This window comes from Bufo gargarizans, chromosome 2 (assembly GCF_014858855.1).
Source record: "Bufo gargarizans isolate SCDJY-AF-19 chromosome 2, ASM1485885v1, whole genome shotgun sequence".
In the NCBI taxonomy this organism is placed as follows: domain Eukaryota; kingdom Metazoa; phylum Chordata; class Amphibia; order Anura; family Bufonidae; genus Bufo; species Bufo gargarizans.
The window spans coordinates 647,835,687-647,863,403 of NC_058081.1; the positions used below are offsets into that span (position 1 = coordinate 647,835,687).

The 27,717-nt window shown below is 43.8% G+C and overlaps 1 protein-coding gene across 1 annotated transcript in view; it reads left to right on the plus strand.

Annotated features, from left to right (window-relative positions):
* The first annotated feature begins 5,431 nt into the window (after nucleotides 1-5,431).
* LOC122926902 (tyrosine-protein kinase receptor UFO-like) overlaps nucleotides 5,432-27,717 on the plus strand; it is an 81,143-nt gene continuing 58,857 nt past the window's right edge. Inside the window, exon 1 of the mRNA XM_044278422.1 lies at nucleotides 5,432-5,854. Coding sequence (XP_044134357.1) covers nucleotides 5,791-5,854 — 64 coding nt within the window. The 5' untranslated portion in view covers nucleotides 5,432-5,790. The remainder of the gene's footprint in view (nucleotides 5,855-27,717) is intronic.

Sequence of the window (27,717 nt, forward strand, 5' to 3'; positions counted from 1 at the left end):
CACACAGGAAACCAGATCCATAGCTGCAATAAGGTGAAACATCATAGGAACATAAACTAAACATCACGACATTTGTTTTATGACCACAAGGGTGGCCCTCACTGGCAGATGGTAAAAGAGACCAGGAGGATGACTCCAGCTTACAACAAGGCTGGAGTACCCCTCAGATTCAGGTCTCAGCAGAAGCTAAATAGACAGTAGCCACACCCACACAGACACACACTGGAAAGGGAATTAACCCTTCAAACACTAGACAGGGTAGTGAAGCCACTTAAAGGGAAAGTGCACACACAAATAAACCCCGTGCACACCAAACAGATAAAAGGCACACCTACAAAGACAGGTTGCTAGGTGCAACCGCATGCACTTGACAGCAAGCTGCTTAGCAACAGCTCAGGCTGCTATACTGCCAATACAACATGTTTCCGGCAGCAACCACACGTGAGGCTGCATACTTCAGCCCTCACCTGTGATTGACCACAAGACAAGACCGCAGGCAACTGCATGCGGTTCCAGGAGTCACGGCCATGACCATGGTCGTGACAGGTATTTCACAGGCCTCAATCAATATTTAGTGGAAGCAGGAATATCAAACCCCTTAATCAGTATTTTGTGGAAGCAGGTATCTCGCAGGTCTCAATCAATATTTGGTGGAAGCAGGTGTATCAATCTCCTTAATCAGTATTTTGTGAAAGTAGGCATATCTCAGCCCTCAATCAGTATTATGTGGAAGCAGGTATATCAATCCCCCTATTCAGTATTTTGTGGAAGCAGGTATATCAAACTCCTTAATCAGTATTCTGTGGAAGCAGGTATCTTGCAGGTCTCAATCAATATTTGGTGGAAGTAGGTATATCAATCTCCTTAATCAGTATTTTGTGAAAGCAGGTATATCGCAGCCCTTAATCAGTATTATGTGGAAGCAGGTACATCAATCCCCATAATCAGTATTTTGTGGAAGCAGGTATATCGCATGCCTCAATCAATATTTTTTGGAAGCAGGCATATCAAACCCTTTAATTATTATTTTGTGGAAGCAGGTATCTCGCAGGCCTCAATCAATATTTGGTGGAAGCAGGCATATCAATCCCCTTAATCAGTATTTTGTGGAAGCAGGTATATCGCAGTCCTCAATCAGTATTTTGTGTAAGCAGGTATTTCAATCCCCTTAATCAGTATTTTGTGGAAACAGGTATATCGTAGGCCTCAATCAATATTTGGTAGGAGCAGGTATATCAAACTCCTTAATCAGTATTTTGTGGAAACACTGATATCGCACCCCTCAATCAATATTTGGTGGAATCAGGTATATCGAACGCCTTAATCGGTTATTTGTGAAAGCAGGTATATCGCAACCCTTAATTATAATTTTTTTGCCTAAACAGTTATATCACACCACCCTGTTTATTTAGGGCAACAGGTATATCGCAGCCCTCAATCAGTATTTTGTGGAAGAAGGTATATCACACCCCTCAATCATTTTTGGGGGGGGGCAACAGGTATATAACATCCATTGTAATTAGATGTTTCAATAGCGCTCTTCTCTCTATATAGCTGCGGTATCACAGCAGAACCGCATAGAACTGCTGCACAATACAAATGCACTATATACTTTCTATGTTAGAAAGTATATTATAGATATATCACACCCCTCAATCAGTTTTTTGGGGGGCAACAGGTATATAACACCCGTTGCAATTAGTTGTTTCAATAGCTTTTGTCCCTCTGTATAGCTGCTGTATCGCAGCAGAACCGCACACAACTGCTGCACAATACAAATGCACTATAATATACTTTCTATGTTAGAAAGTATATTATAAGTATATCACACCCCTCAGTATACCAGTCCTTAAAAGGACTTTTCTGGCCCTATTAGCTAGTGTTTGGTGCCCCTAACAGCTTGTCCCTGCTCCACAAAGCAACCTCTCCCTACACTGGAAAAACACAGAATGTAAAATGGCTGCCAGATCGGGTTCTGTGATAGGGTTGGGGTTTGTCCATGTACTGAAACGTCTCAATTGGCTGTCCTGTCACACCTGATGTGTCATGGGTCAAATTTTGGCGCAATGCAAAAGAATATGGCACCAGCGGACATCGCCATATGTTCAAATGTTCGGCGAATCACGAAAGCGCAAACGACCGCCGGGAAAACCGCAAGGCCATCTCTATTAGACACATTTACTATACTGGAGCATAAACCTTTACAAATTTTGAGTGTCATAAATCCTGAGCTTCAATTCTGCCCGTACGCCCGTTAAAAAACTAAGCTTACACCACTTATACATTGGCGTAGTATTACTAAAAATATGAGCCAAAATGTTAACCCATTTGTGGCACATGGAGGTGCATTAACGCCATACCTTCTTTCCTGTGAAGCCATGTCCCCTTGTAGGGCGAGGCGTAAAAAGCTTAGAATGGTGAATGGTGCATTTTTAATAGTAAATCTGCCCATAATACGGTATACAGCACATAGTGTACAAATTAATGATTGCCCATTCGCCCACCCAGTAAAGTGAAAATGAAAGTAATGGGCACCAATCAAATTACATATGGTCAATCTGCACTTAATATGGGCAGAATATCTGCCTCTGTAAAAGGACCCTAATAGCCTACATACATAATAGTCTATAGCTCCCAACTCTCCCTCGATAGATAATGTCAAGGCAAAGAAGGATCGGGCAAAGTGAATATTCACCCTACCGTTTTGCTCTTCCTGGACATAATAAGTGTCTGGCAATGGCTTTCTCCTCTCCCCCCATTGAATACATATACACTCTCAACTCAACCTAATGTGTATGTGGGAATCAGGAGGGAGTCGAGATAGATAGCTGACATCTGAACTGAATCGTTTGGCCAACAGCTCTTGAATGCATATAACCACCTTACGAATGACAACACTGGACAACACTCCATCTTGTTCTACCTCTCACCTGTGACTAAAAAGGTCGTTTCTGGAGAAAAGCAATCAAGCTTTTCTAATCCTGGACGACCTCTTTAATGTACTCCGAAGAATACCTTCATAAAACATTTTCCTTTAAGTAGAAGACAATGCCCTCAACAAACATCTCGTCTCTGTGACTCACTTGCATTGATCCCTACCAGGTCCTAATGTCCTTGCGTCTGTCAGAAAAGTCTTGTTTAATGAGTTCTGTACATCTCAGGTTCTTAAGTCACTAATACGCCACCCATGTTGTCCCTAGTCCATTAGGATATCAAATAACTATGAAGTCTGGGTCCTCATCACCAGGACACTGACTACTCTGCACCTCTAGGGATAGGATCAAAGTTTGTTCACTGCTTCAGGCATCATTCACACCCCTCATTATGGGGTTAATTGTGTTGCTCTAACCTTCCGGGTCAATAGGTCAGGCCCCTTTAATGAGAGAACCAGTCCAAAAACAGAGAAGCCCAGCATCAGGTTTACTATCATGACAGGTATGTGCAAGGACGATGAGGAAGATGCTATAGACAGTGTAAGGGACTTCAGAGGAACTACTTTTTAGGTGAAAAAAGGCTATTGTGAGATACTTGTCCATCAAGGGCTTGGAAGGGGTAGCAAAACCCAGCACTGTAATGGGAAGCACATTTTGAATGTTGCTATGTGGTACTTTCTTTTCCATGTACGCTGCTGATGTGTTCTGTGATGCACAAGAAGAGCTTACACCTTTACTTTCCTTCAAGCAGAAAGAGTATTTTTATAAGAAACTAGATCAAATCTGCTGGTGGTGACCAAGCAAACATCTTCAGTAGGTTTCTTCTCTTGGAAGGCATAGTTTTTCTTTGTGGAGATCCAGTTGGTATAGGGGGTCTTACAGAAAGTGATGCTTCCTGAGAAAAAGTATGCAAATTTGCCCTCGTCAAGGAAGAAGAAAGCTGTCTCTAGTGCCACCTATAGGATAACGAGTGCTTGAACAGCTTCTCACCCAGCCAACCAGAACCATTCTCTGTACTGTTGACGAGCAAGAACTCCAGAATTGCTGACTGGCAATAGAAAACGGAAGCTAAAATGCTGAAATATTGCTTCAAGTATATAGCAAACGTGAACTGGATACTTAAAGAAGACTTGTCACCTCTCCTGACATGCCTGTTTTATTAAATAATTCAATTGCACATGAATTTATAATTCTGTACCATCTTTTCTTGTGACTCTATGCCGTGCCATTCTTCTTTTATTCATGCTAGCAGTTTATGGATAATGGGTATTATCAGTAAGGGGGGGGGGCTGCACAGTCTGAGCATGTCCAATCAGTACTGACTGTACAGGGACACACTCCCAATTGGTAACACCCATCTGGACCCTCATTGCAAACTGTTAGTAATTCATTCATAACTTCTAGTAGGAATAACAGTGGAATTGCACAACATAAAGCCATAAGAATAGAGGCGCTAGAATTGTTATTTCATGGGGGATGCAAGTAGTTACTAAAACAGACATGTCAGGAGAGGGGAACGCTCCTCTTTAAAGGGGTAATAAAAAACGTTTTACTGACACAGCTGCCAATGACTGGCACTAGAGGAGACCTGTGGCATGGGGACACGTCACCACTGAAGCCAAGCTCAGGCTGCAGCAGTAAGCATAACCATTGCTTATGCCCCGGCCAGAAGAAAACAAGCTGGGGACTGGAAAATGGACCAGAGGGTGCTAACAATCAGGACTGCAGCGGCTTGGAGCAGGTAAGCACGACTCTTTCAATAGGTGATGCAGGCTATGGGGCATATACGTCAAATGTGATTTATTACCGGAAAACCACTTCGAAGGGGATCGTAACCGCTTTCAAAAACAGTACAGTACCGTATCAGTCTACAGGTCACAGCTCAGCCCTATTCATGTCAATGAGGTGCAGCCGCAATACCAGACATGGCCTATAATCAAGTGGGGTGCTGTTTCTGAAAAAAGGCAGCCATGTTTCTGCATTCCTAAACCACCAATTTTAGCACAGGGTTGGGTTACGTTTTCTGCAACTGGGCAGTTGCGTACCAAGTTAAAGATTGCTACATCTGTACATGTCGGCACTCTGTTTAGAGTACTAGCGTGCATTAGACAATTCCGTACGATATATTCATTTGTTACTTATGTCTTTCTAAGGGTTTTTTATAGCCTAAACATAATAATCAGCAGCAGATTGAAATCACATCAGCCCCTGTGACCACTGGAGGGGCCAATTTACATTGCGTTTGTTTTTGAAATTTAGGAGAAACCCAGAGGAATCCTCTCATTGTCTATGGCCAGCGTTAGAGCAGCGCGCGGCTCGCCCCTGAGAGCTCCTTCTTTTACTCCTCCTCCTGCTCTTCTGAGTAGTATGAGCTCCTGCAAAGGAATGTCCCCCCTCTGCTATTGTACAGAGTCTTAGAGAGGGTGTGTGAGTCACAAATGGAGGGGCAGACTCCAAAGCTCAGAGACAATCCTTCCCTCTCACTCACCCGCCCCGTGTAAAATGCACTTCCCAACTCACTTTCTTTAAACCAGTCTGTGGAGTTTGCTTCTCTTTGAGGGAAGTTAACTTTTCAAAGTTGATTTCCTACGTTTAAACCTTTCATTTTTTACGCATTCTTTATTTGGCACAGATCTGTAGAGTTGGGATGTTTATTTGCCTTTTTTGGTTGTGTTGGTCCTGATTTTTTTCCTTTGAGAATTCACCGGCTTACATTGTTTTGGAAAAGAAAACATAAGTGACAGTCGGGAATTTGGATTTTTGGTTTTGAGTTTTGAGCTTTTCAGGGTCGGGTTCAGATGTGGAGTTAACATCTTCTTGTGTCGTCTGGAGGGGACTACATCTTGTCATCTTCAGGATGGGACTAATGTCTGGGGTGCTGGTTCTCCTGGGAACATTAGGAGCTGTATTAGCACAGAATGGTGAGTACAGACAGTCTATTGTCTACTGATTATCAGAGAAACAATGAGAAGAATGTGTTGTCTGAGGACTAGACAAACACGAGAGACCCCCGCCTCCCGAAAGAGACTCACCTTATCCCAAATAGAGACAGCAGAATGTAAACATTTCATCTCAATACACAGACAAGACGCCATATAATACATTGTCCTTGACTAAGATAGATTTCTGCAAATAGGTGGAATTTAGAAAAAGATCTCAATTTAGAGACATCTTCCTAATTCATCCTAAAACATAGACGCAGTACTAAAGTATGAACATAAAGACCAGGTATATCCCTCCCAAAATAAATAGGAGACACAACCTTCTCCTCTAATACACAGATGTCCAAGCACACACCTTAACCCTACCACGAATACAAAACCTCTGTTGTCCTTCTAATACACAGATCTATCACCTCTACGTAATAAAGGGACATCAAAGTATATACCTCTAACTACAAACTAATACATAGAGTTCAAGTTCAAACCAATAGTCTATTTCCATATCCAAGGCTGGTGAGAGATGTCCCATCATCACCTGAGGTCTGTCCCACTGGCAGGCCTCCTACAGTCAGCACAATAGTTGTGGAATCATCTCAGTGGGCAAAATATCTCATTATGTTACAAAACTTAGTATGGTGGCACCAGGATTCAGACCTGTTACCTCTTCCGAATTCCATTGACAGATGACTTCTTGAGACTGAGACTTTTCACCTCCGACACTGATAGTCATGCATGAAAGACAGACTCTAAACAGCTTGTCCTATAAATGTAGGTATAAGCTCAGTGTTGACATACATACAGGTGTATGCCTCCAAGGGATGGTAATTCAAGTCAAAGGAACATCTTTTACAAATGTCACCTCTAAACGGGCTTCTTTGGGACTTTTCAGTTTTTTGGCTTATCAGATTATACCCATTTGTCACTTCTAAAGCAAGTTCATAAAACATTTAGGGATATTTAGGGAAATTATGTGTACAGGGTCCTGCTTTTCCATATATATTAGGTGTTTCAGGCAGTAAACCAGATCAAATGACCTCTAAAGGACAGTTGAGAGGTTTCTGTATTTTCTAACATTTCAAATTTCTATGTATTTATTCAATTGGCACCAATATCCTTTGTAGAAAGTCATTCAATCAGCCCCACTGGGGGTTGCAATCCAATATCCTTATCTTATATACACATTAGGGCCAAAAGGTTAGAAATTAATATTTTCAACTAATCTAAAAGCAGCTTTGGACTAGCCCACCAGAGTATCAGAGGATTCTCAATAGGGACCCAGTGTCTGATACCATAATGGGGCCCAAAGGTCCAGAGGAGAAATAAAAAGTTTGGAGCTGTCTTTGGAGACAATAAATTGCTATTGGGGGTCTATCTCTTTGAATCCAAATCTATTAGACTTTATTGATGTTCCCCAGTCCGACCCTGCCTAGAAGAAACACAAAAAAGCACAGGGGAAACATACAGACTCCAAGCAGATGGTGCCCTTGTTGGATTCAGTCACACTGGGCCCAGTGATGATTGGCACTAGTATCATCTTCTGAGCTATCGTCCTACCATGTTCTAAGTGGAGAAGTCAGAAGAAATATGAACATATGATTCTGGTTTGAGTGTCTGAATCTTGAACTATAATTTTAAAACCCCAAAAAATTCTGTGTAAAAAGGTTTGTAGATGCCAGGATTATTGTATGACCCTAGAATGTCCACCTAGGTTGACCATACTCACGCACATTTGATTTGGGTAAATGTACATGTGTTGTGGGGAGAGGGGAGTAAGTTGCTGCTAGACATCTCTTGTGGCATCTTATCTCCCTTCTTTCCCCCAACATCTGCTGTCGAGGAAAATGATTAAAAAATGATTAAACCCAAAATGGTGCGTTCACCTTAGATTAATCTAATGTGTATGGAGAGTCAGGAGGCCCCATACACATTAATACTGGTGGCCAGTTCCATCAAATGTGTACAAGGGGTCTTAAGCGGTAAACTGTTATCAAAGTACCTTTTTGCAAATGCTCAACTACCCTCTAAAGCTTCTGATGCACATTATATATACGTTGGCACCTAAGTTGGGGAGTTATTTCAACATGTTTAATCCTTTGTTCTACAATTTGTCGACAATTTGTCCATCAGCTGTCATATGGCATAGCTATAGTGTAGGCAGGGGAAGTGGCTGCAGGGCCAAACTGGAAAAGGGGCCCCTCATCATTGATATGCAATAACATTATATACAGTGACAGTATATACAGTGACATGAGATACAGTATGTGTAGGAATCGGACAGAGCGGCTGCCAGCCCTTGTCCACAGAAGTTGGGGTTACTTGGGAGGAGGGGGTTGCAAAAAAGTTGCTGAGGGACAGCGGGTCCATTCAAAAAATTTCTCTGGGGCCCAGTCAGTTCTAGGTACTCCACTGATCATATGGGTATGGAAAGTTCCTGAATGCAAATCTTTCCATAAAAAAGTTCTCAACCTAAATGGCCAAAATCTGACATTTTGGCCAATTTTCATCCGTCCACCCATAGCACTCTAAAGTTAAAGGAGTAGTCCACTTTTTACTATTGATGACCTATCCTCAGGATAGGTCATCAATATCAGATCAGTGGGGGTCCAACTCCCGGCACCCTCACCGATCAGCTATTTGTAGAGAAGGCAGTGCTTCCTTCTCTGCTCTGTTTACCTACTCACCGCAGCAATTGCAGTGGTGAGCAGGTGTAATTACAAGTATGGTGTCCCCATTCACTTCTATGGGGTGGCTCTGTCTGTTAAAGTGACTACTATAGAACTGTCCCATAGAAGTGATTACTGCTGTGGCGAGCAGGTAAACAGAGCAGAGAATACAGCACTCAAACAAGTGCTGCCTTTGCTTCAAACAGCTGATCGGTGGGGGTGCCGGGAGTCAGACCCACGTCAACCTGATATTGATGACCTATCCTGAGGATAGGTGATCAATAGTAAAATGGGGACAACCCCTTTAAGAAGGCCATACACATAAGGTAAATATTATAAATTGCTCATCATTGGCCAGTATAAATAAATGAAAAAAGGGTGTTGTCTTGCACAGAATGGCAAATGATTGGCCGATCATGCCAGACACATGGAGTCTCATTTGGCTATGGCCAAAAATTTTCAACCTCGTAGATCACAATTTCGGTAGACAGAAGTCCACCATAGGTCATTGTAAATAATGGTTTGTGTTTAATTTTCATACAATGGTTGGTCAAAATGTCCCATTTTGGCCATTTTGAGAATCCATCGTATGAACTTTTTGCACAAACTATTGTTCACAGTGACCTATGGTGGACTTCTGTCTACTGAAATTGTTATCTTATGTGTATGGACAGCTTTAAGTTTATGGTCCACAAATATCTAATATTATACTGGTGGTCAATAAATAATATGCTCTGTATGAAGGTTCAAAAAGTTCTCAAGGCCCCCTGCTGAATGCAGCTTATGATACATTTACTGGTAACTTGCATCTCTCAGCATTCTATGATGGGGACTGGAGGTCTGTGACCCTGAAAAGTATCTTCTATCTAGAGAATATTTTGTCTTTTTGAATATTTTGTATCTTGATGGAGTAAACATGTTGAGTAGCTAAACCTTGGCAGAGCTGTTATCTTCACAGGGCTCAAGTGACTGTTGCACCAAACCCTCCACTTGGACAGAGTCCGTCGAGCATAAAGACATTTTCTGTATTGCTCTTTGCCAGCAATATAGGCAACCCGTAGCAACCCGTCAACCATTGGCTTGGATTGATCTTTTGTAATAAAATAATAGAAGCAGCGTGCAAGTCATCGTGTAGCATTCTGGTCACATAGCTCAATGTCACCCAACCAGTTTGCACTGTGTCTCATTTTTCACATATCTGTGATCCTTAACAGAACCTGCAGATTTTATTGATGTTTGTCCAATGAATAAGGCTTTTGCTTTGCCAAACACGAGACTCGGTGGAAGGGGAGTAGCACTTTTTGAACTCAGTGATTCTGCAGAGAAGTGTCTACTGCATAGAATTTTCCATTTCAAGACTAAACACAGGGGCCCAAACAGGACACTGTTGTAGGTGCAGAGGTATTATTAGGTGTAAATATACAAAAGATCATCATGTAGTTAAATACCCAATGCACGGGGTAGTGGAAAGAATCCTCATGGAATAGGGAGCAATGAGAGCATCAGTTTTCGGTTTTTCAGCAAGGCAATTATTGTGGCTTTTCACCTCAAATTTTATCCATGGGGTGAAATCTGCCTCAAAATCCTCCTGTAGCCCATCCAGAGTCCATTACTCATTTGCTTTTGCTGGAACACAGATATGAATGTCTCTTTTCTTTATTATCTGTTTTGCTGTTCTTTGTCCTTGTATGTCTCGCTAGCGTTACATGCCAGGAGCCTGAGGGCCACTTACAGCTTTAGTGGAAGAACGTAACCTGAAGATGGAAATGGAAGTGGTTTTCAGGTCGTTTGCTTGAATTGACCTTTTCAACACACTAATGAAGTTTTTCAAGATTCTTTTTTGGCATCTACTAAGTGCCTTTTCTTGAGGATGTATATGTTTGTTTCCATGTAACTTTGGACAGCATTGTCCCCTATAGCAGTTGCAAATAACTCTTTGCCCTTAAGCATTAGGCTAAAGTTGATGAAATGGTCCCATGCTGAACGTTCCTCGGGTGAAATGTGTCATTGGACAATCACTTTATCCGACTGACGACATACCCTCATTCTCTGGATAGAATTTAGTCATGTTTGATAGTCCCTAGTGGTTGACTGCAATTGGGTCGTATGGCCGATACATGGACAATGATTTGTGATCCTTCTATATTGGACGTCACTTCCGGCAATGCATCATTAGTTTATCTTCTAAACTCTATGATTATAAATTACATTCTGGATAAGGCCTGAGGTATACTACTGTATTTGGGGTCCGAATCCGATTCACATTTTCTGTGAGTCAGATGCTCTTCCTATTCATTTCTATGGGATCTTCAGATAAAACGGTCAGCACATAGATGTCTTGTACTCTACATGTGCTGACGGCAATTATGTAGCTGTTCTGCAAATGCTAGAACATGTACTATTGTTGTCCGTTTCGCACACAAGAATAGCGATTTCTATTGGATGGAAGTGCAGAAGGCACATGGATGGTATCCTTATTTTGCTGGTCCGTGGTTTGCAGACTGTATTAGGGACAGAGTCGAGTGCATGAGGCCTAAGAAAAACTGTCCCCTGACTGTAATAAAAAAAATTTGGTCCACCAATTGATATCCAACCAATGGATGTCTCTATGGCCCGACCACTCTTTTCAAAGTTGCCATCTTTCAAGGGGTTTTTCAGAACTTTTAGATTGATGTCCTATTCTTAAAAGGGTTGTACCATCTCAGACATTGGGGGCATATCGCTAGGATGTGCCTCTAATGTCTGATAGGTGCGGCAATGTCTATACATAGAAAGGAGACTGCAAAGTCCCGGAGGGGCACCACGCATGTGTGGCCGCCCTCCATTCATTCCTATGGGAGTGCCGAAAATAGCCAAGCAACACTTTGCTATTTTCAGAAGTCCCATTGAAATGAATGGGAGGAACTTCTATGGGGCTGACGGAAAAAGCCAAGCCAGCGTTCGTCTATTTTCAGCGCTCCCATAGGAGTGAATGGACGGTGGCCGTGCATGCGTGGTGCACCCTCCTTGACTTTGCTGGCTCTATTCTAAAGATAGGTGTCGATGCCAGACATTGGGACATATCCTAACAATATGCTCCCAATGACTGAAATGGTACAACCCCTTTAAGAGATAAGTCATTAATAGCTGATGGGTTAAGGACTAACACACCGCACCCCTGAAAATCAGCTGTTCTTAAATAGCACCAATGCCGTCACTACACAGCTCTGTCCACTTTGCAGAGGATGGACCTGGTTACCACAGCACTGCCACCATTGAGATGAATGGGAGTAACGGGGCAGTAACCAGCTCTGTCCACTACACCGGCATTGGAGCTACTGACAAATAGCTGGTCAGCGGTGGTACTATGGATATAAAAGTCCTGGAAATCCCCTTTAATACAATCTAAACAGTTCAAAGACAAAAGGTGGATTATGTTCCTAACTTTTGACTCCCTCCGAAAAAATGTAGTTTCACAGAATGTGAATAACTTCCTAAATCTTTAAAAATGGAAACAATGAGAGTAGCATTGGCCAGCAATCTCACAAAGTTCCAATTCAAGCTAAGCGCACTGATCGATGGTTCAACATAATCTTTAAGAAAATATTTAGGATTTTGGGGGACAGAAAGAATAGGGAGCTAGATTTCAACATGCCCGATCTTTCTGCTCTCGATCCGTCTGACAGTGGCTTAAAGGGGTATTCCCATCTGAGACAATGGGGGCACATTGTTAGGATATGACCCCATTGTCTGATAGGTGCGGGTCTCACCTCTGGGACCCATCCCTACACCAAGAATAGAGCGGGGAAGTTGCCATCTTTCAAGGGGTTTTTCAGAACTTTTAGATTGATGTCCTATTCTTAAAAGGGTTGTACCATCTCAGACATTGGGGGCATATCGCTAGGATGTGCCTCTAATGTCTGATAGGTGCGGCAATGTCTATACATAGAAAGGAGACTGCAAAGTCCCGGAGGGGCACCACGCATGTGTGGCCGCCCTCCATTCATTCCTATGGGAGTGCCGAAAATAGCCAAGCAACACTTTGCTATTTTCAGAAGTCCCATTGAAATGAATGGGAGGAACTTCTATGGGGCTGACGGAAAAAGCCAAGCCAGCGTTCGTCTATTTTCAGCGCTCCCATAGGAGTGAATGGACGGTGGCCGTGCATGCGTGGTGCACCCTCCTTGACTTTGCTGGCTCTATTCTAAAGATAGGTGTCGATGCCAGACATTGGGACATATCCTAACAATATGCTCCCAATGACTGAAATGGTACAACCCCTTTAAGAGATAAGTCATTAATAGCTGATGGGTTAAGGACTAACACACCGCACCCCTGAAAATCAGCTGTTCTTAAATAGCACCAATGCCGTCACTACACAGCTCTGTCCACTTTGCAGAGGATGGACCTGGTTACCACAGCACTGCCACCATTGAGATGAATGGGAGTAACGGGGCAGTAACCAGCTCTGTCCACTACACCGGCATTGGAGCTACTGACAAATAGCTGGTCAGCGGTGGTACTATGGATATAAAAGTCCTGGAAATCCCCTTTAATACAATCTAAACAGTTCAAAGACAAAAGGTGGATTATGTTCCTAACTTTTGACTCCCTCCGAAAAAATGTAGTTTCACAGAATGTGAATAACTTCCTAAATCTTTAAAAATGGAAACAATGAGAGTAGCATTGGCCAGCAATCTCACAAAGTTCCAATTCAAGCTAAGCGCACTGATCGATGGTTCAACATAATCTTTAAGAAAATATTTAGGATTTTGGGGGACAGAAAGAATAGGGAGCTAGATTTCAACATGCCCGATCTTTCTGCTCTCGATCCGTCTGACAGTGGCTTAAAGGGGTATTCCCATCTGAGACAATGGGGGCACATTGTTAGGATATGACCCCATTGTCTGATAGGTGCGGGTCTCACCTCTGGGACCCATCCCTACACCAAGAATAGAGCGGGGAAGGTGGTGGCTGCAGGACCCCGGGAAAGCGCTCTCCCCGCTTGTGCGGCCACTGCTCTCATTCATTTCTATGTGGCTGACTGAAGTGCAATGGACCGCCACAGCCCAGGGCCCTCTATATCGCATCCCAGGTTTAGTAGGAATGCCGAGTGGTGTGATGCGGCCTAAATGTCTCTTTATGTGTCACGGTGCTCCTGCCTGGATACAGCTGGACCCCAGGCTTTGGCTCCGAAGAGATAAATAGGGGGAATAATTGAGGGATTTGAAAGAATGACTTGAGTCCAGACCTTGAGATGAAGTTCAATGGCAGCTTTACTTCAATAAACGTTTCTCCAAACAGTTTTCAGGCTTTGTCTTGGTTCCAGCAGGCTTTCGCATGAACTAGCAGGCAAACTCAACTCTGCTTTATCTCTTTCTCTCTGCTATACTGACAGGCTAGCTTAATGACTTTCATTCCTTCCTTATGCTGCACTCCACTCTTTAGTCTGACATAGTTTCAGCCAAGGAATAGGTTAGTGTCCTGTCAGCTCCAACATGGAGTCTGTACCAGAATAATTTAGAACTGACCCACCTCCTTCTGGTAGCAAGCAGGACTCACCTACTTCTACCCAAAAGGGGGGAGAATGGAATGGTGAGCTCCATTCTGTCTAAGGGTAGATCTGCCATACTTGCTGCCACCTGCTGGTGAACCAGGTAAATTACATTTATAACAGTTACATAACAATATTATAGATGCACATTGTGGTGAACCTGGAACAGAATACATAGATGACACTGTGTTAGCCCAATAAAGACAGTAGCAGGGTGCAGGAGTGGTAACACCACTCTGGGGTGTTAGAGAAGCCCCATAGAAATGAATGGCGGGCGGTTTGCTCATGGGCCCTCCACGGCCTTCACAGCTTTCGCGGCTCCATTCTCAGTGTAGGTGCGGGTGTCAGAGGTGGGACAATGGGGGCATAGTGCTAGGATGAGATTGTCTGAGATGGAAAAAAACTTTAAGGCGGCACTACACTGCTGGATGGAGCAGCGGATTGTGGGGAACGATGCGTTCCTTCCCAAGAATAGCCTGCTTTTCAGTGGAGGAGACGGTGCATTTCCTGATGAACGAGCATGTCACACCTTTATACAGGCAGATTATCGCTAACGAGCATTCAAAAATCGGGCATTCAGAACATTCTTGGTCAAATCGAGTGTGCATGCGTATGGTGGGCTGGGGGAGACATCTGTCATTTGAATGAGCATTGGACCAACTGCTACATACAACAGTATATAAGCATCGTGTGGCATATTTGGACATATGGTGCCTCACCTACCCTGTCGAAGGTGGTGCCACTGATAGTCAAGGCTTAAAACTACCATAAAACTTAAAGTTATTTGTATGGCACCATTATTTCCACATTTTTCAGCACTCCTATATAACTTTATGTATGGAACGGTTAATTGGGCACTGCTAATTAGGAGTCGTCCATTATTTTTCGCCATACGGTTCTGTTAATTAGACACATTATGGAATGGGCTTATTATGACAGTACACCATATGGAAGATGCCCACAGGTACCTTTTTTGTGCCCAGATGACTAGCTGATAATGTGGTCATATCTGTAAGTAGCACTTAAGATCATACAATAAAAGTAGCTTATTTTGGTGTATTGGGAGAAGGCCATGATGATGGGCAGATGTCTAACAGGCCACCAGCACTGGCCAGCTTCAGTGTTGGTGGCAAGTTCTCATCAGTATGCTCTCATTATTTCTTCTCTGCTCAAAGCAGTCTCTTTTACCACAGCTCTCTCACCCACTCATGTCAAGACAGCGTCTCATAAACGTTCGTTATTAATGTGATAGAATCAATTTTCTGCCATGTAAGTGAATCATTCTCTGGAGCATCTGGACCTCCAGGCTGCTATTAGTCATAGGCCTCTTGGTTTAGGGGATCTCCGACCAACCTCAAGCAGCCAGCATTCTACCTTATTAGGGTACATCACATTCCTCTGACTTTTCACATTGTTATAGAAATCTCTTTCTCATAGTTGTTCTTGGAGAGCGCAGAGATATGGAGATAAGTTGTTCTTGAGCAAACTGCCTGCACTGTGGATGGAAAATATTTTATGTCTAATAATAGACCTTTTGAGGTCTCTCAAGCACCTGGGTCTCAGTGCAACTCATAGATCTGCACCCACTAAAAATACTCTGTTGAGGAGGCTGCAAAGGCTTTCACTCATTCATTTCTCTACTGTCTCCCAATATTTGCAGATGTTGATTGGGGTTCTATGCTGCTTCTGTGGTTAAAAGGGTTGTCCACTCTGGTCTGATAGGTCCTTTAAAAGGTTTATCCACTGCAATTTGATAGGTCCTTTAAAAGTGTTGTTCGCTGTGGTTTGATAAGTCCTTTAAATAATTTATCCACTGATGTATGATAGGTCATTTAAAGGGCTGTCCACTGTGGTTTGATAGGTCCTTTAAAAGGGGTTTTCACTTTGGTTTGATAGGTGCTTTAAAAGGTTTATCCACTGATGTTTTATATGCCCTTTAAAATAATTGTCTACTGTGGTTTGATAGGTCTTTTAAAAGGGTTGTCCACAATGATGTTATAGGTCCTTTAAAAGGGTTGTTCACTGTGGTTTGATAGGACCTTTTAAAGGGTTGTCCACTGTGGTTTGATAGGTCCTTTAAAAAGGTGGTCCACTGTGGTTTGATAGGTTCATTATAAGAGAAGGTGTGTCCTTTTCAGACTTGAGTTCCCTACGGTGCCACTACAAGATAAATTAGGTATTACATAGTTTCCAACTGACTGTCTTCATAATACAAGTTAGGTCTTTAACTGCTTACCAATCCAGTTGACAGATAAGGGTCCTGCACAGGGATCTTCCTCAAATAACACAAAAATTCCCTAAAATGTTATTTGAAAATGGGTTTCCTATTCTGAATTTAGGCCTGCACCTTGGTTGGTCTCACTACTTCATTCAAAGGGAGTCTGTCACCTCCAAAATCTATTTTGCAGTAAGCATACTACCATGTCGGGTATCTGCCCAAAAACATAACCATATACTTTCCTGCAAACACTATGCTTTCTTGTGAAAATCCACTCCTCTAAGGCCTCATGCACACAACCGTTTTTGTGGTCCGCATCCGAGCCGCATTTTTTGCGGCTCGGGTGCGGACTCATTAACTTCAATGGGGCCGCAAAAGATGCGGACAGCAATTCGTGTACTGTCCGCATCCGTTGCACCGTTCCGTGGCCCCGCAAAAAAAATATAGCATGTCCTATTCTTGTCCTTTTTGCCGACAAGAATAGGCATTTCTACAATGGGCCGCCCGTTCCGTTCCGCAAATTGCGGAAGGCACACGGGCAGCTTCCGTTTTTTGCGGACCGGAGGCCTAAGTGTGAGAAATAAGGTTTTTGGCGCATTGTGGGCAGGGCCTCTCTGTTTGGTACAACATCGCTCCCCCAGTAACGTTGCCCAGGCCTTCCACTGCTATTTGGTTAACAGTCCCTGAGATTTCATAGCAGGTAGTGATGATGGAAGCCGGGTGCACTAAACAGAGAAGCCCTGCCCATGGTGCACCAAATACCTTATTTGCACAAAAATAAGTATTTCTTAGGAGTAGAGGATCAGGTTTTCACAAAAAAAGATATGGCTATATTTTGGGCCACCAACCCTACATGGCAGTATGCTTACTTTGAAAATGATTTTGAAGGTGACAAACTCCCTTTGATGGTCAGGAGAATTTGTCCAGAGAATCCCGTTCTATGGGGCATAAAATCTTATGAAACATGGGTGCTGAATCAACCCCAAGGGTCAAGGAAAAAAGATTGGGGCAAACAAGCAAAAAAAAAAGTCTTCTTGTCCCAAGTCTGTAGGGCTGTAGTAATGTCAACTAGTAGAAGATGGGGGCCCATTTTGAGCCCCCTGGTTCATGGCAAATTATCAATATTATAATGTGGTATTTGAATTTTATGGGTAGTCCGGAGGATAATGTGATATGAGACAAGAGCAGTTCCCTGAACTATTCTTAAAATATGAAGATGAACCTGCCCAAGAGTTACTTCTCATTTCATGTAATTTCTGCCCATGTAATGCTTTGCCCGGAATTAGCGATCTAAAAACTGCGAAACTTGATGCGTCATCTTAAGTGTGAACATCATGTTCTTGTACCTTTAAATTATCGTATGTAGCGACAATCTAACTATATCAGTGAAATCATTACTGCAGTTTGTTGTTTTACTGACACAAGTGAGATCACACATATGTCCTCATGTACTATTGCAAAATTGTTCATTCCCTGGTAATTTCTGGTAATTAAAATGTTCTGATTTGATATTCGTGGTAAAAACGCTATGAAACTGAGAGGTCAGCAAACAGAGTTGCGCAATCTGTTAAGATGTAGTCGATAAACAATTTTCTGTCCACATTTTACCATGAGGTAATTTTTAGTTGCTTATTTTGCACTCATTGATTTATTTTTAGGTCTTCAGTGTGGTCAGAGCTCCAATTACCTTGCACAGACTGAAAAATGGAAAAAATTTGCAACCTGCAGCCACCACTAGGGGGAGCTTAGGAACTTGCTGAGTTCAATGGATACACTGTATGCAGTAACTTATTTAGCTCCCCCTAGTGGTGGCTGCTGAAAGACAGAATTTTATTGTCACGGTACATTCTGTGACAGAGGTTAGAAGATCAGAGAGACTGACTGCACGTGAGGTTAACTAACAGTCTCTTGATTCTAAGTGTGGTGGTTTGGTATGACCACACCTCTTGTCAGGTGCAGCCCGTGGTCATTACTGCATTCCCTACTTGGTTTGGTCTCACACTTTATACCATGCAGTTGATATTCTCTGCTTGGATTTGGAAGAGTTGGTGTGTGGACCTTATCTGTGTTCCTGCTCATCCATTTTCTATAAGATAAGTTGTACTGCTGTATTTGGTTGTTCCCCTGTGCTTGTTACTAGGCCTCAGGGAGACGCTGGTTTGTTCACCTGGGAAGGAACCAGTAGTCTAATTTCCTGCCACTACCTAGGGCATTTCAGGGCTCCTAGGGTCTAGGTTACAGCATATGTATTTTCCCACTTTCAGGGTCTATACATACTGACAAGAGTCAGGGTCAGGTTTAGGGGCTTCCTAGGAGGTCACCTTTATCCTCTCCCTAGCCTTGAGGCCTAGTTCTGTGTTCCTCTACTGTATTTGTGACGGTTGTTAGTTAACTTTGTTTATGCAAGTGAGCTTTAAAACACAGATCCAACCACTATTAGTACCCCAGATAAGCTCATCCAGGTATATCAGGATATATAAGAGCAGGGGCATAGTTAGAAATGACTGGGCCACATTAACATTTTTTTATGGGCCCCACCCTCCCGGATCTCCCACCCCCACATACCTCTCAGACCCCCACCCCTTCCAGAGCTCCCACCCAAACACCCTTCCAGGACCTCCCACCCCAACATCCCCACACCCCTCCTAGACCTCCCACCCTAAATCTCCCACCGCCAGTCCCCAGATATAATGGTTCAGACATCAAGTGTCCTGTTCCCCCCTCCTGCCTATATAATGATCCAGACCTCCAGGTTCATGCTTCCCCCTACTCCCCATATATATTGGTCCAGACCTCCAGGATCCTGCTTCCCCCTACTCCCCATATATAATGGTCCAGACCTCCAGGATCCTGTTTCCCCCTACTCCCAATATATAATGGTCCAGACCTCCAAGGTCCTGCTCCTCCCTATATAATGGTCCAGACCTCCAGGGTCCTGCTCCCCCTAAATAGAATGGTCCAGACCTCCAGTGTCCTGTTCCCCCCCTATATAATGGTCCAGACCTCCAGGATCGTGCTCCCCCATTCTCCTTAAATATAATGGTCCAGACCTCCAGGGTCCTGCTCCCCCCTTCTTAAATGTAATGGTCCAGACCTCCAGGGTCCTGATCCCCCCTTCTCCTTAAATATAATGGTCCAGACCTCTAGGATCCTGCTTCCCCCTACTCCCAATATATAATGGTCCAGACCTCCAGCGTCCTGTCCCCCCTCCTCCCTATATAATGGTCCAGACCTTCAGGGTCCTGCTCCCCCTAAATAGAATGGTCCAGACTTCCAGTGTCCTGTTCCCCCCTATATAATGGTACAGACCTCCAGGGTCCTGATCCCCCCTTCTCCTTAAATATAATGGCCCAGACCTCCAGGGTCCTGCTCACCCTCCTCCCCAGATATAATGGTCCAGACCTCGGTGATCCCACTCCTCCCTCCTCCCCAGATATAATGGTCCAGACCTCCAGTGTCCTGTTCCCCCCTATATAATGGTCCAGACCAGACCTCCAGGGTCCTGCTCCCCCTTCTCCTTAAATGTACTGGTCCAGACCTCCAGGGTCCTGCTCCCCCCTTCTCCTTAAATGTACTGGTCCAGACCTCCAGGGTGCTGCTCCTCCCTCCTCCCCAGATATAATGGTCCAGGACTCCAGAGTAAGTTTTACCAGTCCCAGAGTCAGCCAGCCCTCACCTCACAGCCACTTGAACGTCTGCGCGCCCACACTCCAGCAGCGCTGCCAGGCCCAGCAGCACGCAACTTCGCTGTACGCTCCGCATCCTCCACTTCTGGCCAGTTTGACTGCCGCCCAGACTGGGAGCGGGACCACTCCATCTCCTCATTGCAGGTATGCCTCTCTGCCTCCGGCCGCGCCCTATGGCACCGCCCTCAGCCTGCAGGCCTTATATATAATCCTCAGTTGGCGGCCCGGGCCCCCAGTGGCGTGGGGCCCCATAGCCATTGCTATGGCTGCTATGGGGATCCCTATGCCCATGTATAAGAGGACTGTGATACAGCATGTCAAGTAGGAAGTGAAAAATATGTTTTAAAGTGAACCTGTCTAGAGCTAAATGCTGCTCTAATTACAGGCAGCATGAAATAATGCCAGGCTCTTTGGTTACAAATCAGCTTTGTTGTGCTTTGAAACCCAGGCTTTTTGCAAAAAAAACAATGGTTAAAAAATGAGCCAGGAAAGGGGAAAAGAGTAGTTGTCAACTCACTGGATTCTCTCCGCCTGACTGATAGAATGACAGGTCTTTCCCTATACACAAATACCAAAAGTCCTATCTTTCTATCCTAGCCAGATGGGGAGAAGTCTGTGAGAAGACACCCAGATGACTTTTCTCCCTACCTATCTATCTTAGCCAGGTGGGGAGAAGTCTGTGAGAAGACACCCAGATGTCTCTTGTCCCCAGACTCCCCACCTATCTATTCTAGCCAGGTGGGCAGATGCCCAGATGACTCCTCTCCACCTGTCTAAGCTAGCAAGGTGGGGAGAAGCCTGTGGGAAGATGCCCAGATGACTCTTCTCCCCATCTATCTTTCCTAATCAGGTGGGGAGAAGTCTGCAGGGAGACACTCAGGTGACTCATTTTCTCACCTGTCTACTGTATCTATCCTAGCCAGGTGGGGAGAAGTCTGTGGGGAGACGCCCAGATGACGTCTCTCCACCTGTCTATGCTAGCAAGGTGGAGAGAAGCCTGTGGAGAGATACCCAGATGACTCTTCTCCTTACCTGTCTATCTATCCTAGCCAGGGCCGAGAAAAGCCTGTGGAGAGATACCCAGATGACTCTTCTCCCCTCCTGTCTTTCTATCCTAGCCAGGGGGAAGAGAAGTCTGTGGGAAGATGCCCAGATGACTCCTCCATATTCATCTATCTTTCCTAGTCAGGTGGGAAGAAGTTTGCAGGAAGACGCTCAGGTGACTCTTTTACTCACCTGTCTACTCTATCTATCCTAGCCAGGCGGGGAGAAGCCTGTGGAGTGATGCCCAGATGACTATTCTTCCCACCTGCCTATCTATACTAGCCAGATGGGGAGAAGCTTGTGGGGAGCCATCTAGATAACGTTCCTCCCTGTTCCCAGCTCATTTTCTAAACTATGTTTTCTCTGAAATGCCGCAGTGTTACAGCATAAAGCACAGCTCTCTGTAATGAGGGAGCCTGTTGGGATTTCATGCTGCCCATGGTTTGCTCACCATGAAGTTCCTGACAAGTTCTCTTTAAAGGGCTTCTGTCACCCCCCATTTAGCAATTTTCAGTATCGGACATTAGCTATTTGCTAATGTCAGTTGAGTCCATATATATCACTCTTACCTCTCTCTGTGCTGTAATTTCTTTAAAAATCTTACTTTTATAATATGCTAATTACTTCACTACCAGCAAGTTGGGCGGTTACTTGCTAGTAGCTGCCGCATCCTCGGACTATAAACACGCACCCTCCTCCATTTGATAGACAGGGCCAGCGAGCGCTCTCCTCCTCCCGCTGGCCCTGTTTGCCCATGAAATCCCGCGCCTGTGCCGTACCGATCCTCATTGGGCGCAGGCCGATGACGTCAGCCTACACCCGGAAAAGAAGCGATGATGGCAGTCTTCTTTTCCGGGTGTAGGCTGACATCATCAGCGCAGGCGCACTGAGGAAGGAGCGGGCAAGCGAGCGTCCTTCTCTCAGAGCGCCTGCGCTGAATGAGGACCGGTATGGCGCAGGCACTCTGAGAGAAGGACGCTCGCTTGCCCGCTCCTTCCTGCGCAGAATTTCATGGGCAGACAGGGCCAGCGGGAGGAATAGAGCACTCGCTGGCCCTGTCTATCAAGTGGAGGAGGGTGCGTGTTTATAGTCCGAGGATGCGGCGTAGGTAAGTAATTAGCATATTAAAAAAGTATGATTTTTAAAGAAATTACAGCACAGAGAGAGGTAAGAGTGATATATATGGACTCAACTGACATTAGCAAATAGCTAATGTCCGATACTGAAAATTGCTAAATGGGGGTTGACAGAAGCCCTTTAAGGTCCGCCATTTGGTATTTGTGTAATTCATGTTGTCATTGAGGGATTTGTTCATACAGAAAATACAGGTGCATCTTTTTTCTCTGGAAAAAAACTTGACCTACTTCACATTACAGTCACTTCTAGTAAAATCAGACATTTAAAACCTACAGGTAGGCGTCACGTTGAAGTCAAGCCTAGACAATGATTCTGAACACAAGCCAAGAATTTGGCACCGCGTGACCACAATCGGGGTGTAGTAGCAATGCAGCAGTGCCACTTCTTGGTATTCAAATATCAGTCTTTAAGTTTGCTTCAGATTCACCATGTGAACGGGGAGAACTGAGCTTCTAGTTAATATGGACTAAGGAGGCTGGAGGTCACTTTCTTGGAATGTTTTGGACTCTACAGAGGAATTTTCCACTTGTGCCATGGAAAGCGTACAAGGATCAAAATCTAAAATATTCATTAGAAAACCAGATTTCAACGAGTTTATCCGCTTCCATGTCATTAAAATGTAATCATTGTATAATGAAAAGTTATGCAACTTGCTAATACACCGCCCCTTCTAGTTTTTTAAACTTCTGTTTGCTGTCAGTGAGTAATGACATTCTTGCTTTCATTCAGAGACTATAAAAGTTACATAAAACTAGTCTTGCCCTCTGCTTAGAAGTATATTAAAGGGGTTTTCTGACCGTAGATATTGATGGGCTATTCTCAGGACAGGTCAGCAGTATCAGATTGGTGGGGGTCCGACTCTCTATGATCAGGAGCAAGTGTCCAATTTCCCTGCAGCGCCCTCACAGGGGGTATGAAACATAGCAAAGTCTCTGGTCCTCCAAAGCAGGAGATGATGTTTGCAATTGCCCTCTTCTCAGGCTAGTAGGAGAAGGTCGTTTGTGGGGGACTTTCTTTTATGAACTTCAAATTTTCTAATACATTATTAGAAAATGTTTTTTCCAAACCAGACGACCCCTTAAATTATCCAGCAATTATATATTGTCTAATACTGTTTTGCTCAAAGTTGCAGACCGCCATGCACCTTACAAATTGAACATATAGGGGGACATTTACTATTCAATTTTGTGTCATAATAAAGTTGCAGATTGTGTCACATGCCATATTTTTTGCAAAATCTGCCACTTTCCCCCTTCACTCTACTTTTTAGAAGGGGTGAGAAAAAGGGGTGTGGGGGCGTCACTGCATGTCCATACAAATCTACTGACAGATGCCCCTTAACTTAAGACCTTCACTGTAACCAGAGAGAGTGCCCACTGCTCTTCTGTGGACATCTTTATCTAGGACTATCAGAAGAGCAATAGATCTATCATACTGTTATCCCAATTCTACATAATATCTTCCCCTCACAGCAGTTGTAAACTGATAATAGATTAACTATCTATATGAGATCTTTTCATTTGTGTTCATTTAATTCTCAATAGTATAGTACTGCCGAAATAAAAAAATAACAAAAAATTATAAAAAATAAAAATGTTTTATCACAGTGACTAATGCTGGAACTAGGGCACCAGTAGACTGTGTAGTCTTGGTTTAATGCAAACCTCCCCCCCACAAAAAATCTTATATATCTTATGTGTATATATATATATATATATATATATATATCTTATCTTATATCTTATGTATATTTTGGTGTAAGCCATGTCCCCTTTGTGACTTCCTACTTCTTCTACGGGAAGAGGCGTCTCCCTTCCCGTTCTTCTGATAGGCTGGCTGCAGGTACTCTGGAGGGGGCACAGAGGGCATTGCTAATGTGAAGGGGCCACAGTGGGCATTTCTACTATGGAGGAGGCACAATGGGCATTTCTACTATAGAGGGGCACAATGGGCATTACTACTCTGAAGGGGGCACAGATCACACAGGGCATTACTACTATGAAAGGAGTATAGAGGGCAGTATTACTGTGAAGGGGCACAATGGGCATTACTAGCACAGAGGGCAATACTACTATTAAGGGGAACAATGGGGATTTCTACTATGGAGTGGGCACAGAGGGCATTATTACTGTGAAGGGGCACAATGGGCATTATTTCTGTGAAGGCGGCACAATGGGCATTACTACTATTAAGGGGGCACAATGGGCATTATTACTATTAAGGGGTACAATGGGCATTACTATTATTAAGGGGCATTATTACTGTGAAGGGGGCACAATGGGTATTATTACTATGAAGGGGGTGTAAGCCGTGTACCGAGGTGGGCTCTCCAGGATACAGTGAAGTCACGAACGAGGAAAGCAATCCCAACAGCAGCTTTTCGCAGCAGCTTCTCCCCATCTGGCAATCCCAACAGCAGCTTTTCGCGTTATCGGGAGGTTGAGCGAAGTGCGCATGCGCACTTCGCTCAATGAGGCTGAATCGTAAAGTCCGCACGGGCGCATCAGGCACAGGCCTGTGCGCACGCGCGAAATTTTGGAAAAGGAGGGGGGACTGAGGGAGAGCCGGAGGCGTATTTCTTCACATTCAGGCGGCGCAAATTCAAGGCAGAGGAGGAGCTAGGCACCAACGGCGGCGGCGGCGGCATGTTCAGACCGGGAGAAACGCCCTGGGCACCTTATCCTCATGACTGACAGGTTAGATAAAAGCTTTTTTTATCAAAACGAGCCTGCGGATTTCGCATATAACAACACCATTGAAATCACAGGGGCTCCATGGACAGAACTATAGTTTTAAAAGTGGGGGTTAGAAAGTGGTGACAGAGTCCCTTTAAATTTGGCAATAAACACAACCACAAATGCTGGGAACATACAATCAATTTACATACACCCAGCCTGAAGGCTGAGACCCTTGTGCTGCACAGCACGGTGCCCTCCGATGGATGCAGAAGGAAAGTGCAGTAATTTACCTACTGGTGGGCACAACTAAACTGCCACTCCTTACCTGTTATTACCCTAAAAACAAGAACCACTGTATGGGTGTGTGTTGCGGGCTATCGTGTGGTGCAGCACAACAGCTTACAATCTTACCAAGTTCTACAGTATTCCCCCTCCCATAACTGGTCCTGTAGCACGTGCCTGAGTATTTCCCCTGAGCAAGAAAATGCCAACCTGGCTTGAGTTTGTGAGAATTTTATCAGCTCTCAAATGTGAAATGTCCCTTTAAGTTATGGAGTCCTTGAAATGAGCAGTAGTAACACTTGTGGTCTGACGCAAACAGAAACCCTAACTAACTATAGGCCTAGTTTCAGTCTCTAGGCGCCAACACTGTGATGAGATGCGTGCACGATCTTACCGACCTGGGTCTGCTTTGCATCCGCTGGTGACTCTGAACAGAACAAATGTCTCTCCAACAAGCATGCGGTACTGCAGTGTTGCTTTGTTACTCAGCTCTCATCAGCGTTCCTGGCAGCAATCCTCCTTCCTCTGCATAGAATCAGGATCTTGGACATGATCAGATTCACTTAGCTGCAGCTCTGGTTACTGAGGGATGCTCTCACACTTGGATGCCGTTGGATTCTCTGCTCACACAGTTCCTCAGTTTCACTTCCTTCTAAGATGGCTGCTCTCTCCTTCTCTTCTCTTCTCTCCGGACTATCTCATGAATATGGAACTATATGTGCAGTCTGTAGCTGTGTTTAGGAAACAGCGGCATCTTGAGGCCAAACAGCAGAATGTCAGTCCAGAAGATTTAATTTAATCTACACAAACAGTGTTCAGACAAGGAGAGCTGTTTCCCCATCTCACAGGGGCACAATGGGGATTATTACTGTGAAGGGGCACAATTATTACTGTGGGAGGGGCGCAAAGAGGGCATTACTACTGTGAAAGGGGCACAAAGTGTGCATAACTACTGTGAAGGGGGCACAATGAAGGAATAAGTACTTTAAGATGGCACAATGTGGGCATAACTACTGTTAGGGGGCACGCATTTGTACAAAACTACTGTGAAGGTTGTACAATAAGGGCAATACTACTGTGAGGGGGTACTTTTTTTTTAAAGTATTGGGGGGGGTGATGCCACCCCAGGTGCCAAAAAACCTAGGCACACCACTGATGGCACCTAAAATCCTTGTCCGTCGCAGCACTTCGTCCTATAAAACAGGGAGGCGCTACCAACAAGCATAGATATTGTATTGAGATGAATGATCGTAGAAACGGTCATTCTTCCCTGTACATTCTGCATGGAAATGAGCAAGCAACGATCGTGAATTAATGTTCATATGGACGTTTTGCTCCCAATTATTGCTGGCTCTATCGGCCAATGTAAATGGGTCCTTAGTATAATCTTCCTCCTGGAATTACCATGATGGTCATGCAGCCTGCGGTTTGTGTGTGGCCAGTATAATAGCCGGATTGTCTTCAATGTTTGCTTAAGCTCAGCAAGCTAAGCACATGAAAGCCCCTAGCACAATCAATCTTACACAGCCACTGCCTTTTGTCTCCAGAGCACTGACTAAAAGCTCTAAAATCTATTCTCCAGTATGACCATCAGTCATGTATAGAACGGCAGTGACCCTGACAATGGTCACTCTGGTCGAATACCCTGATAGCCATCAGAATGAACTGTAAATGTACACTCATAATGGTCATAGATAGGACCATGCCGTAAGTGCAAGCGGGATCTTCCATGGTGACTATTGTCAAAATGTTACAGTTTAATGCTGATTGTGTATAGATGTGTATGATACATAATACAGTACAATGCATTGTATAATACACTGTAATGCTGAGTGTGTATAGATGTGTATGATACATAATACAGTACAATGCATTGCATAATACTCTATAATGCTGAGTGTGTATAGATGTGTATGATACATAATACAGTACAATGCATTGTATAATACACTGTAATGCTGAGTGTGTATAGATGTGTATGATACATAATACAGTACAATGCATTGCATAATACTCTATAATGCTGAGTGTGTATAGATGTGTATGATACATAATACAGTACAATGCATTGTATAATACACTGTAATGCTGAGTGTGTATAGATGTGTATGATACATAATACAGTACAATGCATTGTATAATACACTATAATGCAGAGTGTGTATAGATGTGTATGATACATAATATATTACATTGTATAATACACTGTAATGCTGAGTGTGTATAGATGTGTATAATACATAATATATTACATTGTACAATACATTATAATGCTGATTATATAGATGTGTATGATATATAACACATTACATTGTTTATTACACTATAATGCTGACTGTATATAGATGTGTATGATACATAATACATCACCCTATATAATACACTATAATGCTGATTGTGTATAGATATTGTGGGGTTTCGCTCTGGTAGACAGGATTAGCGGACGCAGTATAGAGGCAACAACAAGTTCTTTGGATCAAACAGTTCAGTGTTTTATTCACACTTTAGGCAAGTGATAAAACAAGCAGTCATAATCAAGCAAAAAGTCCCTTTGTGATGTTGGTGGTAATTCACACCATGCGGAAATTCTGCCTCAAAGAG